Here is a 19960-nt window from a genome sequence, read left to right as displayed (position 1 = left end):
TGTTTTAGCTGCCTGTGAATCTATTTAATCTAGAAGTGTCAATAAGGTTTTTGGAAATGGAAGAAAAGTGTGATGGACATCTCATTTGGAAACCATGAACCCAGAGTATGGAGGAAGAATGGAGAGGCACACACTGCAAGATGCTTGAAGTCCAGTGTGAAGTTTCCACAGTCTGTGTTGATTTGGGGAGCCATGTCATCTGCTGGTGTTGGTCCACTGTGCTTCATTAAGTTCAGGGTAAACGCAGCCGTCTACCAGGAGATTTTGGAGCACTTCATGCTTCCTTCCGCAGACGAGCTCTATGGGGATGCTGACTTAATTTTCCAGCAGGACTTGGCACCTGCCCACACTGCCAAAAGCACCAAAACCTGGTTCAATGACCGTGGGATTACTGTGCTTGATTGGCCAGCAAACTCGCCTGACCTGAACCCCAATGAGAATCTATGGGGCATTGCCAAGAGAAAGATGAGAGACATGAGACCGAACAATGCAGAAGAGCTGAAGGCCGCTATTGAAGCATCCTGGTCTTCCATAACACCTCAGCAGTGCCACAGGCTGATAGCTTCCATGCCACACCGCATTGAGGCAGTAATTGCTGCAAAAGGGGCCCAAACCAAGTACTGAGTACATAGGCATGCTTATACTTTTCAGAGGTCCGATATTGTTCTATGCACAATCCTTGTTTTATTGATTGCATGTAATATTCTAATTTTCCGAGATTGTGGATTTGGGGTTTTCATGAGCTGTAAGCCATAATCATCACAATTGATGATTGATGAAAATGAGTCTCTCATATATTAGTTTCACCTTTTAAGTTGCATTAGTGAAATAAATGAACTTTTTCACGATATTCTAATTATTAGAGTTTCACCTGTATATAAATCCTGTATAATAATAAGACAACTTTCCCAGTTTGCCTGCTTTACCTTTCTTGCAGTACTGTCTAAATCAAGACTTACAAATTAACAGCAGAAGATTCATGAACGGGGCAGGGTATTAGGAAAGCTGAAAGATGTCTACCATATATCAGCATGTCAGCAAATGGCCTAGAACATAATACATAGTAATGTGGTTTTCACCCTTTTCTTTTCTGGGCTCTACAAAATATCAGGAAAACTCTGAGGAATACAGCAATACCCCTGGAGAATAGTTGCCTGCTGGTATACTGGGATTATACATTGCCGCTACAGTACTAATGACAAGAACGTATCTGATAGTTCTACTTCCTAATGCTAGAGAATATTCACTAAGAAAGATGCACTACTGTATGCATGCTAACTTTAGAGTAGTATAATATAGTATAGTATTATACAATGGCATAACCAGAAACATTTTTTTTTTAATAAAAATACTTGAACTACGAGGTGAGTGATGACAAATAAGTTGTCACAGATCGGCTCTATCGATCAGGAAGTGAGCGAACACATACCGGCGCTCGTTCACTTCCCGAACGTCTCTCTGCAGTGAGCAGTGACTGTCAGTCACCGATCCCCGCAGGGATCCCCCCCCCCTCCCCTCCCCAATCCTCTAGCGCTGACTAGAGGAACGGACGGGGAATGGGGCGGGCACAGCTGGCTCAGCCTCTATATAGGCAGAGCCCGCTGTCACTCACGCAGCTGGGTGGATCGAGGCAGTATTGTCAAGATCCGTCCCGGCCTCGGCACTCTCAGTATATCGCGGGCAATAGCCTGTGATATACTGACCTTTGGGGCATGGGAGGATTTTGTATATGTCCTCCCGTGACCCTAAAGAGAGCTATGGGGGAAAACACTTACCCCATAGTTCTCTTTTAAAAGGCACAACTTAATATAAGGCCTTGACTTTTTAATTAAAATGAAACCTAGCGGGGTGGGGCTTGGGTTACACAATATGCCTGACAATTACACAAATGTAATTCAAATTGGAGGGAAAAAAAAAAAACTCCACTGTTGCACAGATACAAAAATGCCACACCAAAAACAGGGAACAACTACCCTTAAAAACATGTGCTCTGGTTGTAAGATTTAAAAATTAGATCACATGGCAAAAAAACTCTTTACTTGAGCTGACTAGAAGATCTGTAACTTTTACTTGAGCTGACTAGAAGATCTGTAACTTTAGAAGTCAATTCATTAAATCAGTTCCATAAAGCCTGTGTGATTCAGTACAAACATAAGCACAATAAGCAGCATAAGAGGACCATACATAATATGGACACTACTATACATCAATTACAACATTTCATTTTTAATCCAACATATTGAAAAGACATTGGTTTTAGAGAGCGTACATGGCCCAACATGAACTGCTAATATTTGAACAGTTTCTTTTTTACTAAGTTATAAGTTGGATATAACCATTGACCAACATTTAAAAGCAAACTGGAAACTCTGCCTAGACATTTTTGGTGCATGTTCAGCATCCTCCCTAAAAGGTGGGAGCTAAGGAAATAACTTACCGTTTTACTCACAGAAGAATAAACTGAGACGTTTAATTTCAATTCTCAATTGTTATCAGAAGGTTGTTACTTTACCCACTGTCAGAGCTTTACTCCTCCAACACAAGTTGTCCGTGAACCCTTTCCCTGCCACCGCCGTAAGGCATACGGCGGAATACGGTTTGCAGCTGGCCAGGTCGGTATGCCAAACAGCGGTGGCATTTACAGTTCTGCTATAAGCTCAAGGTCGCTTTAGCGACCATGAACTTATAGTAGAACTGTTCCCGGACTGTCCCCTTTAAAAATAGCTGTCATCAGCGGCTCACAAGCCACTGATGACCGCTATTAAAAAAAATACCGGGCCTCCCACACCCGGGACCGCTGCAGCTGGAGCCTCTCATCCCTGCCTGGAGGCACTCCAGGCAGAGATCGGTGTCTGCATGGATCCCAGCTGCTGTCCCCCGCTTGTAGGGGCTGTGGCAGCGGGGATCCGAAAAAAATCTCTGGCGGAGGAGCGAGCGGCGGCTGGCGGGGAGAAGCCGCAAGTTTCAGGATGGCCGAGCGGTGAGGAGATCGGAGCCGTTGTCATCCTGTCAGTTTCCAGATGACAGCGGCTCTTTGCGCGGCCGAGCAGGGGATCGATTATTATCAGTGATATTTACCAATCCACTGTGCAGAGCAAACACTGGAGTGATCGTCTGACCACTCTAGTGTTTGTAAATAACTGGGGACACATAGTACTATGTGTCCACAGTTATGAATGAACAGGATGTGATTTATATCACTTCCTGTTCAGTCATGATTTTCTCAATGGGGAGAAGCACTCACTATAGAGGCTCCGCCCCATTCAGAAAGTGGTGATAGTAAAATATTTACTATCAGCAGTTTCTGAATGAATGGGAAGCCTCTGTACTGAGTGCGTCCCATTCATTGAGTGCTGAGGCTGCAGAAAAGGAAATTGACTGTCCTCAATTTCTTTTTCTATTTTAAAAAAGGAAAATGTCAGGGGTCTGTTTAGCCTACCAGTTTGAAGATGCAAAACATTTTTTTACTGTGATACAAACAAGAAATAAGACCAAAAAAAAAAATTTAAATTGAAAAAACTTGAGCAAGCATAACTATTCACCTCTCCCCTCTCTTGGGGTACATCACTATAAGCTTGGCACATCTAGACACTGGGATTTTTGCCCATTGTTCAAGGCAAAACTGCTCGAGCTGCTTCAAGTTGGATGGGTTTTGCTGGTGTACAGCATTTCAAGTCATGCCACAGATTATCAATTGGATTGAAGTCTGGGCTTTGACTAGGCCCCATTCAAAGATATTTACATGTTTCCCCTTAAACCACCCGAGTCTTGCTTTAGCAGTATGCCTAGGGCAGGGGTAGGCAACCTTGGCTCTCCAGCTGTGCTGAAACTACAAATCCCATCATGCTTCTGCCTCTCGGAGTCATGCCTGTGGCTTTTGCAATGCCTTATGGGATTTGTAGTTTCAGCACAACTGGAGAGCCAAGGTTGTCTACCCTTGTCCTTGGGTCATTGTCCTGCTGGAAGGTTAACCTCTGTCCCAGTCTCAAAATCTCAGACAGACTGAAACCGGTTTCCCTCAATAATTTCACTGTATTTAGCACCACCCCCCTAATTTTTTCAATTCTGACCATTTTGATGGTTCCTGCCAATGAAGAACATCCCCACAGCATGATGCTGCCACCACCATGCTTCACTGTGGGGATGGTGTTATCGGGGTAATGAGAGGTCTTGGGTTTGCTCCATAGTGTTTTCCTTGAGGGCAAAAAAACCTCAATTTTAGTTTCATCTGTGTACCTTCTTACATATGTTTGGTGAGGTGCACACATGTCTTTTGGGGAACAGCAAAAGTGTTTGCTTATTTTTTTTTCTGTAACCAATGGCTTTTTTCTGGCCACTCTTCCATGAAGGACACCTCTGTGGAGTGTACATTTTAAAGTGGCCCGATGGAAAGATATAGCGCAATGCAGAATCCCGCCAGCTATAATGTACTATTGCTGGGATTTGTTGTAGTCCTCTATAGCTGGTGATATTCTGCATTGCGCTGTATAATGTACTATTGCTGGGATTTGTAGTCCTCTATAGCCGATGCCATTCATTGCTGTATAATTTTACACTTTCCATTTCACTATATTGCACACCACACTATTTTTTTTCTTTTTTACTTCCACCGCTCCAAGCTTGCTCCTGTGATGGACTCCAATCTCAATACAAACTTGTAGTCCATCACTGGAGCCATTTTTTAAAATGTATTTTATTGTTTATCCGATTAACCGATTAATCGAACTTAATAATCGGCTAACTAATCGATTTTGAAAATAATCGTTAGCTGCAGCTCTATACTCCAATCTCCGCCATGCAGCTTGGCAGCTCCCTCAGGGTTATCTTGGGTCTCTTTGTGGCCTCTGATTAATGCCCTCCTTGCCTAGTCCGTGGATTTTGGTGGGTGGACCTCTTGGCAGGTATCACAGTTCCTTGTACCACTGATCCAGCGTCATGTTTCGCCCCCTGTCTGAGCTACTCTTTCCTTCCAATCCACGTTGAACCTAGGTGTTAAAAAGCTTGCACACCTGTAGTTTAGCGTTCAAGCAACGTGTCTCCACGCTAGTAGACTCTCCTCTCTCATTGCTTGTTGCTCGTTACAAGGAACTTGGCCTGTAGTCCAAGCGGGAACTCGTCGGACCCTATACCCCCTACTCAGGAGCCCGTCAGACACTCCTCCCACCGGGCCCTTGAACTGCCCTGTATTCCAGATCCCAGTGCAAAACATTTGACAGATCTAGTCTTCTCCAAATCCATTAAGCTAAATATTATGTTTTTTTTGTGTTGTGTTTCGAGACATCTGTTTACTTCTTGTCAGATATAACATTGTGAGCAGGAAAAGTAATACGGGCAAAACTCTGTAACAGACCCCCATGTAGCAGTAAAAACCGGACAAGACTTCCTACTGTCTATGCAAAACTAAGAGAAAAAAAAAAAAGTTTTGCCTGAACATATACTTCAAACACTAACCAATGTTTTTCAACAATCCATGTACAATAGTAGTTTACAGAATACAGATACAAAATCTACAAACTGCTGAATTAAAATGGTTAATTTATAAAAAAAAAAAAAAACAACTTCTTATGCATTCAGATTTGTTTAAAGGTGAAATGTTAGAAAACAATGAGTGAGAATGGGTAAAAAAATAAAACAAACAAAAAGTACACTTATTGCCATCTCTGAGGGAGTGAGAGCATGAATATATACTTACAGTGAGAGTGGTTGCAGCATTCTTGTCATAATATTTCTTCCTTTCATATTTATCCCTGATGAAGAACTCCACAGATCTGATCCATAAATTAAGGATTAAATTAAGAAGAAATGGGTGTGAACAAAAAAAAAAAAAAAAATTCAAATTATATCAGAGAAACAAGCGTAAAAAGATAAATGTTTAGTAGAAAAAGTTGCACACTGAGCTTCTGCAGTCTCTTAAAGGGAAACAAGAACACATTGGAAACAGCAACCTGAACTTTACCACACTATTGGACACATTACATAAAGAGGCTATATACTTTGAAAACTTATAACTCCCTTTACCAATTTGTTTTCTCCTTTTTGATTGCAAGCTCTTGTGAGAAGAACCCGTGTCCCTTTTTTTTGTCACTGTATAGTGTATGTAAACTCCAACAATAAACATCTCTTATTTGTTCCCTTTTGGTCTGTGTACCATTAAAATTGTTTTATTAGATCTGTTCTCCCCATTCTAAGTTAGATCGATAACCTCAAAGTGTGTATGGTTAGGGGTGAGGTCATTTCTAAAGAAGACTCTTGGCGTACAAAGGAGCCATGGTGCATGAGCCAGCTAGGTTATGACCGATTATTAATTGTTCTAAAGAAACTTATGGTTAAAGTAATATTAAAAACTCCATCTTTTTTTCAATAATGAATCCAGATCAAACAAATATACATTGCCCACTCAAGTATTCCTTTACATTTTCCCCCAAGCCCTTACAGTTATGTTTCAAAAAACCTGACTCAAACTCTCTCAGCTCCACTTCCCTAAACTTCATGTCCAGTATAAGACCACAAGAGACAGCACAGTCGCCAGCAAGTGTCCATCTGCTAGCTTGCAGAAAGAAGGAAGGAGGAGAGAGAAGAGAAGTGGGGAGATGTGGGAAGGGGGACTGACTTGCCTTGCTGTGCCTGCCTGTTTGTGGAGACACACAGCTTACTAGCACACACAAGGGTGGCTCCACAGGACCCTGCAAGGGACCAACCCTTATCACAGGATATTAGGGCCAGTGCTTAGGGGACCAGCTGATTAGTCAGGAAACACACTTTTTAACAAGGAGCAGCATCCATTGTAAGTGATGTCATCATAATTTGAAATAGTTTAAAAACATTTTGACTTTGATATCACTAACATGAAAATGCTCAGTGTATCGTATTGTGATCCTGTGTAACTTAGCAAAACAGAAAACAGTGTACTTTAGGATTTGTTCTAAGTTTATGAAGCAATGTTTCAATTACTAGAACAAACAGGGGGAGGAAGGGGCACTTGTCCTGTGCCATTCTTTTTCTTTAAGTTTATGTAATGAAACTGGCCTTTGATTTCTGTTTATTTTTTACAATTTAGACACCATAAATGTACTACAGTGAAAAGCAGAAATCACCAGCACACCAGTAAACATCTTTGATGTCCTTTTAAAATCGGACCAATCGTCAATTGTTATGTACAAAATAGCGACGTTTCGGGACTGTACAGGATCACTTCATCAGGGCAACAATGTACGAAATGTAACATTGTCGCCCTGATGAAGGGATCCTGTGCGGTCCCGAAACATCGCTATTTTGTACATGACAATTGGTCCGATTAAATGAACATCAAAGATATTTACTGAGTGCTGGTGATTTCTGCTTTCCACTGTTTGTTGCACGGTGTTTGTCACTGCGAGCACCGCTATAAGAACTTGGGCCGGGAGCGCCGTGAGGAGTGCAGAGGGACTTACTACTTTCTATGTATGTAATACAGGCATTTAAAACAAGGTGAATCCATGACAGTGGATTCACAAAGCATCAGATGTTTTCTAAAGTGGAAGCACACTCCCCCTTCCCACAAATGCCTTTTTGTCCATCTGCCAACTGTGACAGAGTATAGGACTCAGTGTGTGTCAGAGGTTGAAAAGGGCAACGTTTGCTGGCTATACACCTTACAATTATTGTTCGATTTTTATCGTGCCGTCATCGAACCGTCGTTCGATTTCCGCACGACTGCCCCATCATGCAGACCAATGTGGATTTCAACTATCGTTTGTTAGCAATACTAAGTGACTGAATTTCGTCGATTGACGGAATGGACTTTTGTTTGCGCATGTGCAGTGTTCCTGTCGTTTTGTTTCACACGAAAACGCCACTAATCTAGCGATTTTCTACAATTTTGGAAAAAGCCCGGTAGATGTAATTGTACAGTAATTGTGATCGTTCATTTCCCATCAACTGGCCAATTATCATACGAAAACCCGATCTCGTTAGTTTTTCCAACGATAATCGCAAGTTGTATGGGCACGTTTAGACTGGTTTCGAAGATACACTAATACAGTATGTCAAAGCAAAAACTTACTAAAGCACTTTTCGGTTTGCATTTACCAGGAACATAACAAAATTATGGCATCCTACCCTTCCATATAACTCAAGATAATCAGTATCCTAGCAAATGTTATGATGTGGTACATCTGCAATGCATCATAACTGTCTTTCATAGTAATATCTAAAGCAGCGGTTAAATGTAAACTGTTGGAAAAATATTTGTACTGGTTCTAAGCAGCATTTGAAATGAACATAGAAGCTCAGTGCAAATTCATACATAAATTCAAAGCACAAGCTCCTTTTTAAAACATTGTGGCATAGCAGATCAAGGTTTTGTGATATGGTTTCTTGTGGGAGTAGTATCTGATTATTGAAGTCATCACATTTTGGCATTATCTGATTTATGCTTTGCATTTAAGCTTAATCACAAAAAAACGCAACTGTTTGTCTTATGAAACATTCATGGTTTGGGGAAAAAAAAATCTATACTTCAACTACAGGAATATTAAATAGGACAAAATATCCCCTAGCTAGAAAACAAGAGTCAGGCACTGCTTTGAAAAACGTGTTTCATCCGACAGCACAGCAGAAAGAAAATAGATGCAACGAGATGACTAAATCAGTTAAAGTGGTTATCATATTGAAAAGAATATTAACAGTGTTATGGGGTTAGTCATGGAAAAATAACTGAAGGGGGTACAGCAGCGGCGTGGCCACTCATCACACACGCCATTAAAGTTTTAGTCTATCATATAAAAACATGCTTATTAAAGTTTAAAAATGCCAGCATTCACAAGTAAAACCCAAGAAGAACAAAGAACAAATCTGGCCTCCTGCTTACACAAAGCTTGCCCATTCTGATCATTATGCCTATAAATCTAGACACTGAGTGAAAGCTCAACCTTTGCTGGGAGGAGAATGGGGCTCTCACACATTTCCCATGCATTCAAATGTATCCTGTGCTTCATATTAAGAACGGTTAGAGTTATCTCTTTTAGAACATATTATAACCACTGTATTATTGTACTGTGGTTTGTCAGCCTTGAGATCTAGCCTGTGTCAGCAAATATGTAGTGATGTCACCAGCACACCAAATCCTTTTAGGATAACAAAGTCTTCATTTATTGAAGTTACATGTCATATAAACAAGGTTTTTGATGAAAGGATGTCAATGCTAAGCCTGATGAAGGGACCCTGTGCGGTCCCAAAAGCGATTGTTTATATGACATGTAACTTCAATAAATGAAGACTTTGTTATCCTAAAATGATTTGGTGTGCTGGTGACATTACTACATATTTGCTGATGTTTCTGGCGTCATCCGCAGTCACTGTTAGTACCCCCCCCCACTACAAGAAACTTTTCGCAATGAGTGCAACAAGTTGTTTTTTTTCCGGGAAATGGTGTGAACCTGCCCGCAGTTCCAGTGCATTCCGGACCAGACAAAATGAGACATGCAGTATTTTTCTGGTCTGGAACGGACTGCACTGGTGTGAACAGAGGTCAGAAATAACAAAGGGATACATTAGGGTCCGGAAACAATCTGGTCTGGTGATGATCTGGATGTGGTGTGAATGGGCCCTAAATGATGGTATTAAATACCTTTGATTACAGTTGCAAGGAACTTTATATTTACATATGCAAATGATCTAATTGTTGTTGAACATGCTGCTGCTAAACTAAGGGTTTACAGATTATATGTTACACATGGCCATGCACTGCCTACATTACCATTGATGTGCTATGAACAAAATATTTCTTCAGAGTGGCTACGCTGACCTAAAGACCAGACCAATAGGCATATTAAAAACGTAGCAACGCCTGACTACCAATTCATATTTTCGTATGCTGTACTCAAATAAAGGAAATTATTTATTTTAATTGGTTAAACACTGTATGTTGTTTTATTGAGTAAGGCTACAACTGTGCAAACCTTCCAAGTATAGACAACAGGATCCCCAGGCAAAAGCCCATGAAATGAGACCGGATACTGAGCATAAGAAAAAATAACTAATATGTAAGGAGGGTTTTCTAATAGGCTTATAACTATGCTGGTCAATCCTACTTGGGGAAGTCTTCAGCCACATTATAAACAGGGTAGATGGAAAAAGCTACATCCTGCAAACTGCTAAATAAGCAGAGCAAAAAAAAACAAAAAAAAACTGCAATCTAATAATGTCTTAACAGTCGGTTAAGAATATTAAAAATAATTGTATTTCCTTTAATTGCTATTGCTTTCCAATAACTATGCCAAAGGCAGCGTATGATGGTTTACATCATGCAAAGTGACCTTGACAGTGAAAGCAATAAACATGTATAATCTGGAGAAAATCCTGCACATCGACATGCCTGTGAAAAGGATAATGTAGATGATGTAGATGATGTGCCAAATTCAAAGCAGGATTCTAGTCACTGAGATTTTCGTTCTTCCACAGTAAGATAGCCATTAAAAACAGTATTTGATTTTAATACAGGGACAAGTTTCATATCACCAATGGTAATGTAAATGTCAATAATGGAGTCATTTTGTTTAATTCAGTGTTTTTTTTATTTGCTGTGAAAATCTATTTATTAGTTGTTCAATGGCAAGGAGACAATTCAATATACATATTCTGCATTTTCCACTTCAAATGTCATAAGGAGGCATCAGCTTGATTTCTGCATCCTTTGGGGTTTTGTGTCCAAGTGACAGGGACAGAATTAAAAAGTTTCAGCCAATAAGGATACATTAATTCCCATATGGCTTTGCTCAGCTGATCATGTCTATAGTATAAACAGGGCACAAGATGGGGGTATAATATGACATTCTAGTGTCATGGGACTGGAATAAATTGAATTTCCAAGTAAGGCTATCTGTGCTTCTGGGCATTAACACAATGGGATCACAGAAGAGTCAATGCTAGACAGGCTTTTGGTGTGTGCGATGCGTTATTTTACATTTCAGCAGAAAAGCACACATGTGATAAAGTTACACATTTTTGTGTATTACTATATATCGATGATATAAAAAGATATCGATTCAATAAACGTGTGTCAATATCATGCAACATGAAAAAAATGCAGCTACCATTATTTTATTTTACAGGGCCTCTACTTTCAGAAAATATGTACTTGTTTGAGGGTTTAAAGTAATTTTCATTCCAAAAGTCAAGATTGTAGTATGTGTGTACAAAAATTACAAAATTGCTCCCTTACTGAGGTGGTTAAACCGTACTCAGTATCTGCACTGATAATAAAGCTTTGTTCTTAGTATTGCATCCCGGTCACACTGTCTCACCAATGTTTCACCCATTTGGGCTTAATCATAGCAATCTCTCTAGGATTAAGCCAAACTGGGTAAAACACGTTAGTGTTGCACGGTCCAGGATGGGGATGACAGTGTGAAAACAATGCAATACGAAGAAAAAAAGCTTTATGTTCACTGCACATATATAGTGCAGTTTGGTCTATGAATGTGGGATACAATAGTGTGGATGAGCTCAGCACCTGCAATGATCCCGAGGAGAAGAACCAGTGTCCGAACTGGAGAGTAACCAGTTTGTTCACTGAGCGCTCAGAAATTAACTAAAAATTTGGGATCTTCACTGAGACAATGATCACTAGGGCAACTAGGATGAATCTCTCAAGCAAAGATGGCAATAAAAAAAGCAGAGTTTCTAATTAGGAATGCACCAATACTAGTATTGGTACTGACATAGTATTCAGACGAGTACTTACTCGTCCAAATGCACCGATACTTATCCCGATACCGGAAATTCCGGTCAAAGGGAGATTTCCTCTGAGCAGCAGTGCCACGAGGGAACATGGAGCCTGCTTCCTGATTGGCGAGGAAGCCGACTCCATGTTGTTTGGCTGGCTCGATGCGGATTGGCCAATCAGCATTGAGCCTGCCAAACAGCATGAAGCCAGCTTCCCGGCCAATCAGGAAGCCGGGCTGCAGGTAATGGCCCGCCTCCCTGATTGGCCGGGAAGGTGGCTCCATGCTGAACGGCTGGGAAGCTGGCTTCCAGGCCAATCAGCATCGAACCAGCCAAACAGCATGGACAAGCTGCCAGGCTTCCCGATTGCCCAGGAAGATGGGCAAATGCAGGAAAAATGCTACTGGAAGTACAGGTATCAGTATTCGGTATCAGCGAGCACCAAAATATAAATATCGGTACTCGTACTCACTACCAAAAAAACGGTATTTGTGCATACCTAGTTCCAACTCATTACTATCAAAAATATAAAAAAACAAAAATGTTGCCTCTAGATACACTTTATCTAGAGGCAACATTTTTCAGAAGCTTTTTTCAGGGGTTTGAGAAAAGGCTAGAGCCTCTTATTTTTTTTACTCCAGTTTGTGTCATTGCTTCTGCGGCACACAGATCCCACCCTGAGTCACATATGTAAAAATAATCTGGCCAGGAAGAGCAGGACACTAAACACCAGAAGCACCTTATCCTGGATTCTGGTAGCTATTTCAACATATTTATTATATGATCTGCAAGAGTTATGTAGGAGACATGTGGGTGTGGGTAAAGAACACTTTAGGAATGCCTCAAAAGGGTAAACTATCATGCCAAAAGAGTTGTGTTTGTCTATCTAGTCCTGATATTAACACAGTTCTGCCACACAGCACGGTCATGTTTGGCAGGGCAGAAGACATTTTTCAGCTGTAGTCGAGTACTTACAGGTCTTGTCCATAACCCAGTCTGTGACTGGAAGGTAAAAAAGAGAAGCAGCAGACTGGTGAGCTCATCTCTGTCACTAAGGGGCATAGCTGCTGCCTATTATGATGGCAAGGATTAACACTTTCTTTGTAAATACACAGTACAGCCCTTCTGTCCCATTAATAACTCGGCATACAAATGAATATGGGAATTTATGTGAAAACAGCATATTGTGTAAGATACCAACGCAGACACTTTCACTAAGCTATTGCTGCCGTGGGAAGAAAATTTTTAACAAAATTTCCTTCGCAATAAAAGATAAGGTAATCTGCAGACCAAAAGGTTATTCTTATGCTTGAAATGTCATCCATTACATTATTTTTTTCTTTTCCTCGAACAATGAAATTAGCATGAGCCCCACAGGGAAGGTTAGGTGGGCATGCAGTCCTTACATCCTAATGTGAGCTGGAACACTGATTAAATATGCATTCTGACTTCCTCTGAACGCAACCAGTTTGCAGACAATTAAATTACCATTTAGCCCCATAGAAAAGTAAATCATAGTGAAGTAAATCTTACATTTGCAGGCGCATCCCATTGACAACAGAACAACTTTGAAAAGATCAAACAACCTCAAAGGAACAGAACTGTTGATTAGGTCTGCTGCACAATAGATCTCAGGAAACTAAAGTAATTAAAATTTTGAGATAAGACCTGAAATCCTAATAATGGAAAGCTTAATGTAAAACTATCATTTGTCATTTAAGGGTACGTGTGGACTATAATTAACTGCATCCCACAAGAGAAATTATGCTCTTCCAACTTCACAAATGAAATTACATTCACTTTACAAAATGAAGGCAACACAGGCACTGGAAGAGGTAATAGACTAAGAGTACAATATGTCCTGTAAGAGAAAACATCTTGACAATTATGAGTGGCATCAGGGGGCTGGAAACACATTGGTCAAATGTTGTTCAAGTTCAAAGTGTGAGACAATTTAGGTGCATAAATAGCAGTTTTGATAAGCAATCAGATGTCTAACACAACATACGTTTTCACATAACAGTGTGTTGCAGAGAGTAGGGTCAGATTATTGAGAGGCCAGTGCAATCACCCATGTGAATTACAAATGAAGTAATCACAAGGTCCTGACCCATATCTCAAAGCAGTTACAGAACGCACAATCATATTTGTAAATACTGTAATACAGACTATGGAAGATGTGCTCTTGTTGAACTTGAATGCATAATCGCAAATTTTTTTTGCCCATTGCCCAACTAATATTATAAAAGGTAATAGCATTGCGGTGCCTGAATTGATTACACTGTAATTTGATTACGTAGTGGGCCCCTGCCTGCCCAACAGGCATTCTAACTTCTCAACACTCTATCCAAAAATAAAAAGTTTTGCCTTTAGATGCTCTTTAAGTGGATGCATGCATAGTAATGGGCAGAAAGCATTTATTATGAAGAGAACATTTCACTTTGACATTTGTCCTTTCTGAATGGTACCATGTTTGTTTCGGCACCATCTACGGTCAGCATCTTCAAGACCAGATGCGGTCAACTAATATGGGGGGGGCTCAAATTCAGAGGGCCACACAACAGCTTAACATTAGAACACTGGAGTTGTATTAATGTACGGTGGAACATACATTATGTAGACATGTGACCAGTGCTGTACAGGAGACTGACTCTGCTCCAGTTGAGAGCTGAGGGCTTGAATTAACAGTCTCTACAGCTTATTACATTTGGACCCCGTTACAGGGATGTTGCTAGAACTTTAGGAGCCAGCTTGCATGCAAGGATCTGTACCCTGCAAATGGTCAGCCTTTGTTTACATTATAATTGTGCCAGCACCAGAATTCGTGACAAACAATTGAAATGTAAACAAAAAATTGCCAGCGTGCAGGGTACCAATTGGGAGCCATTGCTTACCTGGTGCCCAACACTCAGTGGGCTGCACACAGAGGAAGGATGAGCCGTGTGAGGTACCATTGATTCACACAAAAGAGCTTTCTTACCCAAGATAAAACAATTTCATCCCTCTGCTAGAGCAATAGTGTTTATATTCGTGGCTGTATATAAACACTATTGTAGATGAGCCCCCACTGTATATAAACATTGTAGATGAGCCCCCACTGCTACCTTGTGAGTGGTCGCAACATTACAACATAGTCTTTGTGATTCCTGGGAGAGGGGAAGCTGGAGAAATGCTTCCTTCTGGTTGTGGTAGACCAATTACATAATTTACATAGTTGACTGCGGTGCAGTACCCGTTTTATTGTTTACAATGAAATTATATTGTTGAATTCTGTTGCATATTGTGACAGGGATGTATTTGCGGAGACCAAACATTTCCTAAACATGTCTAAATACTTATACAAGTTTATGACAACTAAAATCAACTTTGTTTAGTATTTTGTATACTCATTTACATTTTTTTATAATCATGCATGTGAGCAATCACTATTTAAAATGTATATTTTAGGACTTTCCTTTCAATCTCTTTTCACATTTTAATTTAATATTTAGCTTAAACCAATATCATTTATTGCAAAGAGAGACAGGAAAGTGTAATCAATCCCAAATCACTGTGTTAAAGGATACTGGTCCGTTTGAGGTCTTCTAAAGTTTTCAGGAAGATTAGCTTCATACAGTAGTCTTGCCTTTGTGTTTCCCATGTCCTGCATACACTAGAAGGAAAAAAAATAAAAAATTCTAAACGAAATTTACTCACAAATAAATCATTGTAACGTAACATTTTCTGCATAATTTGCTAATAGACTTCTCACAAACCTTGGCAATCCAAACTTCAGAACTGTTCAAGTGAACCTGCAGTGAAAACACAATCCTGCCTCCCATGACCAACCTGCACCTCTTATTAAAGGAATCACACAAGCAGCATTGGGCTGTGCTGAGCAGCACTGCCCAATGCTGCTTGTGCGATTCCTTTAATAAGAGGTAGCACTACCCAATGCAGTCCCATTGCAGCAACAAGGCAATTGCCTTATGTCATATATCTTGTGGCATTGGTGTGCACTTAAAAAAAGAAAATGGCACTTCCTTTTTTTTTTTGCTTGGCAGGGGAAAAAACCCAGAAACAGTCCAAGCAGGGTTATCCTGCACTTTTATTCTACAAGGCAGCAAAGAAACACAGTTCAATGCAGAAGGGTTTTGTGAAGTAAGTCCATAAATTAAAACAAAAACATCTGCTTGTCAGAGCCACCAACTAAACTCAGGTCAGTTTCCAAATAAGAGAACCGTAATGGGTTACACGCCCCCAAAAAAACAGATAACATTTGTACCCTTTTAGTGTTCAGTTAGCCCTGACTCATCACGGAATGGACTCCACTGGACCCCAGAAGGTATGCTGTGATATCTGGCACCATGCCATCAGTAGCAGATATTTGAAGTCCTGTAAGATGCGAGGTGGTGCCTCCATTGATCGGACTTGTTTTTCCAGCACATCCCACAAATGCTCAATTGGATCTAGATCTCAAGATCTGGGAGGCCAAAGTCAACACCTCAAATTCTTTGTCGTGTTCCTCAAACCATTCTTGAACTATGTTTGCAGTATGGCAGGATGCATTATCCTGCTGCAAGAGGCCACTGCCTTTAGGAAAGACCATTGTCCATGAAGAGGTATACTTGGTCAGCAACAATGTTTAGGTAGGTGGTACGTGTCAAAATAACATCCACATGAATGGCAGGACAAGAAAATATATGCAAAAACATTGAACACAAAAATGCATCCTACAATATTGTCATTAGTAATATGAACCCAGTTGAAGGGGAACATCTTGGTTTTAGGCAGAGGTGCCGATTGTCCAGAATATCTGGGCCTGTTTAAAGCAGAAACATTGTCATGCATTTTGCGGTACTTCCCAACGCAGTAAAATGCACAGATAGGAGAAAATGCATTCTTTTCAATAGGTCTTTTAACAGAAATGCAATCAACGCGTTGCAAAAAACAAAAGTCTTTAGTGCTGTAGTTCTGATGCGCTGACCTATCAAGTCAACTATAAAAGAAAAAACTGAAAAAAAAACAAACACAAACACTGCTTATCAATGCAATTAATGGATGTATTACTGTGACTCCCAACTTAAAGCTGGCCATACAATAAAAGATTTTAGTACAGCCTACATGCTGAACCAAAGAAATATAACAGTATAATCCATGCACAATAAACAGCGTGGCTAGATGGAGTTACCCTGCAGGGCTATTGTACTGACGGCTGTCGCTGTCAGAATACCTGAACAGCGATTGCAGCCGATTGGCTGAAATCACTTTTCACCTGACAATTTTCCACCTAGCTGCTTCAACAAAAGTCGATAATTTGGGCGAGCTGAGTGGTGCCAGCAGGGTCACACAGGAGTTTGAATGTTGGCTTAGTCAGCAGGATTGGCCAAACTTCGAACAGTGTATGGCCAGCTTAAGTCTCCAAGCCCCTTCGGTTGACATCTCGTCACCAAATTCCAAAGCATATGACCAGTCATCACAGAGAAGAGCATTTCAGGAGGTCTACAAGTTACTAAAAATTCTACAGGTAACTCATAGCAACCTGACATTTTCTTCTTTGCATCATAAATTACATCTCCACTTCATTTTTCATGATAATGAGATTTCTATTGCAGTGCAAGAAGGTGACATGGTCTAAAGAGTCTGTTAATTATGATTCACTGACTCCCTCCTGTTCCTTACGCCGATTCTCAGTATACTTAGTTTACAAGATTAGATTGTTTACAACCGAACAGCCTCTCATACCAGATTATGTTTACATAGCATATATTATCCAGACACACATTACAATATGATTGTACAATTTATGATCTAAGAGAACTTTACAAACCTCTAAATGAGTGCGGGCTCATAGACCTAAAAGCAAAGCCTGGACAGGGCTTTATGAAACTGTGATAAAAGTAAAATTAGACATATGGTTAATCTTCTGCTCAATCTCTTCTTTCAATGGATTTTGCTTGCAATTGGAAATGTACCATCATATGAAAGAGCATCCTCTAAGGTGAGATCCCCAGTGTCCTCCGTCTTCTGTAAAAAGGCCAATACACTTATTTTTCTAGCTGCCACTGCTTGAAAATAAAGGAGGATTGCAGCACTGTGCAATAAACTGCCGCATGACTGCTTCCTGATGCTCAGTGGACTGTGGAAAGTCACTATATAGACATTTGCAGTAGTAATACTAGAAATACACTTAAAGCTGAACTTTAGTCTCGCACAGTTGTACATATTCTGATTTTACTGCAAGCTTCTCTAATCAGATAGAGTCAGCCTAATTTCCTGGCTGGAGGGCAACCAGCATCCTTTAGCTTTTTCCTCCCCAGTTTACTGTTCCTGGCCCACCACTTTCATTTATTGGACTATAATTCTTTCAATCATGGAAGATCAGCATGACATGTGGGCATTACCTAGGGCAGTCTGCATAAAAACGCAGTCTGCCATGGAATGCCCACTCCTCCAGACTAACATCCACTCATCAAAAGCATTTTGATATTTGGCTAACCCCTCCCACGAGTTATATGGCTGCTTGCATCAGGGCTGAAGACTTGTAAAGAGCATTGAGGCAGCAGCCTAGCAGCCATGATCTGCCTGCATTGCACAGAAAAGACCATAGACCAATAATGATGTCACTGGGTCCGAAATAAGGCAATGAAAATGGAAGGTTTTGTTTTTTGTATTTTCATTACCATGTTAATTGTGCAGAGGTGGGGGTGAACCAATTAGGGGACAATACAAGTAGGTTAAACTTCAGGTTTAAATAAATTGAATAGTTAAATAAGCATATCTCCAATATAAAACAGCCATGGCTAACAGAGTATACAAATAAAAGGTGCAGTTGCAAGAGAAACTGGTGCAGGGCAATCTTTCTACCAAGCTAAGCTTTGGAGGGATCCAAAAAACCAGGATGTGGTTTATCCTACCTCTGGCCACCCACAACTGAAGTATCTAGATTGGCTGGCTTGGTCTACTTATACTACTAAAAAGGAACGATTTGCATACATAAAAAAACACAATGATATCTGAAGCTCTGAAAACCTAACAGATTCATAATTTTGTTCACATGGTGTATCCAGTTTATGAAACAGCCAGCTCTTAATTCACCAAAATAGAAGCTGGAATAGTGCTTTCCTTCTTGGTACATCTTCTGGACACAATACCTCATGGGGAAATCTGACAGTCATGATTTATCCAATGATATTAATACATATTTCATTACTGTAACCCCCCCCACCATTTACATACAGGTCAGTGCCCAGGGAAGCTATAGCAATCAGGAAAGGGATTTAGTATTTGGGAACTTATCCAAGACAGAACACCTCTGGCAGGAGGTTGCTTGATTGCTTATAAATAATATGCTTGCAGTTAGAAATGAAACCGATTACGTTTGTTCTGTACTGGAAAATGGCATTTGGCGAACGTATTACCAAACTTGCAATTTAAAGCCTTTAAATTCCACAATGTGGATGCTCACAGATGACTGACAGTCACAGTTGTTCACAGTTTGTACATTTTAACTTGCCAATTCTGATTTGAGTGGTATCATAAGAGACCATTTTATTCTTGGTCTGCTTTTTTTCTGGCACATTCTCTTGTTTATTGTTGTAGTTATTAATAATAATAATAACGACGACAACATGTTTTTACAAACGCCTCAAGCAAATGATAAACTATAACAGTTTATTGCTTTTCAATTATTCTACAAGAAAGGCGGTTTAGCATACAATACAGTGCAGTTTTGTTTTGTTTTTTCAACTGGAGGAATAGGGATAATGAGCAATCTGTGAAAGTAATAAACAAGAGCTGTCCAGTCATATATGAAATGACAAACAATATCAAAACAGACATCTGCTATGGTGATTAGGATTTCAGAAGTGATATTAAAGTCAAAATGCTTTTAAGCTAATTTCAAATGCTGGATAAATCATTTACAATGGAAGCTGCTCCTCAATTGTTTGAAAGCTTTAGTTTCCTGCAGAATCAGCTGGTCCCCTGAGCACTAGCCCCGATATCCTGTTTTAAGGTGGCTCCTTTCCCTTGCAGGGTCCTATGGAGCCACCCTTGTGTGTCTCCATAAACACAGAGACAGCAAGGCAATACACTGCCTTATTCCCCTCTCTTCCCTTCCCCAAGCTAGTAGATATATCGTTGCTGGAGAGTGCTCTCTCTTGTGATCTTGTACTGGACAGGAAGTTTGTGGAAGTAGAGCAGAGAGAGCTGGAAGCAGCTGTTTGGAATCATAACCAAGTGCCTGGGGGGGGAAAAAAAATTACATACTTTGCTG

The 19960-nt window shown here is 40.3% G+C and overlaps 1 protein-coding gene across 1 annotated transcript in view; it reads right to left on the bottom strand.

Moving 5' to 3' along the window:
- The window catches only part of LOC108793879 (stromal membrane-associated protein 1-like), a 127210-nt gene that overhangs the window by 42478 nt on the left and 64772 nt on the right, over nucleotides 1-19960 (bottom strand). The window contains exons 3-4 of the mRNA XM_018564830.1: nucleotides 15270-15355; nucleotides 5693-5768 (exon numbers count right to left, since the gene is read on the bottom strand). Of these exons, the coding sequence (XP_018420332.1) occupies nucleotides 5693-5768; nucleotides 15270-15355 (162 nt within the window). The remainder of the gene's footprint in view (nucleotides 1-5692; nucleotides 5769-15269; nucleotides 15356-19960) is intronic.

This window comes from Nanorana parkeri, unplaced genomic scaffold, assembly GCF_000935625.1.
Source record: "Nanorana parkeri isolate BGI_ZX_2015 unplaced genomic scaffold, ASM93562v1 scaffold785, whole genome shotgun sequence".
In the NCBI taxonomy this organism is placed as follows: domain Eukaryota; kingdom Metazoa; phylum Chordata; class Amphibia; order Anura; family Dicroglossidae; genus Nanorana; species Nanorana parkeri.
Note: the sequence above shows the minus strand (reverse complement) of the source record. Positions and strands in the feature narration are given on the sequence as shown.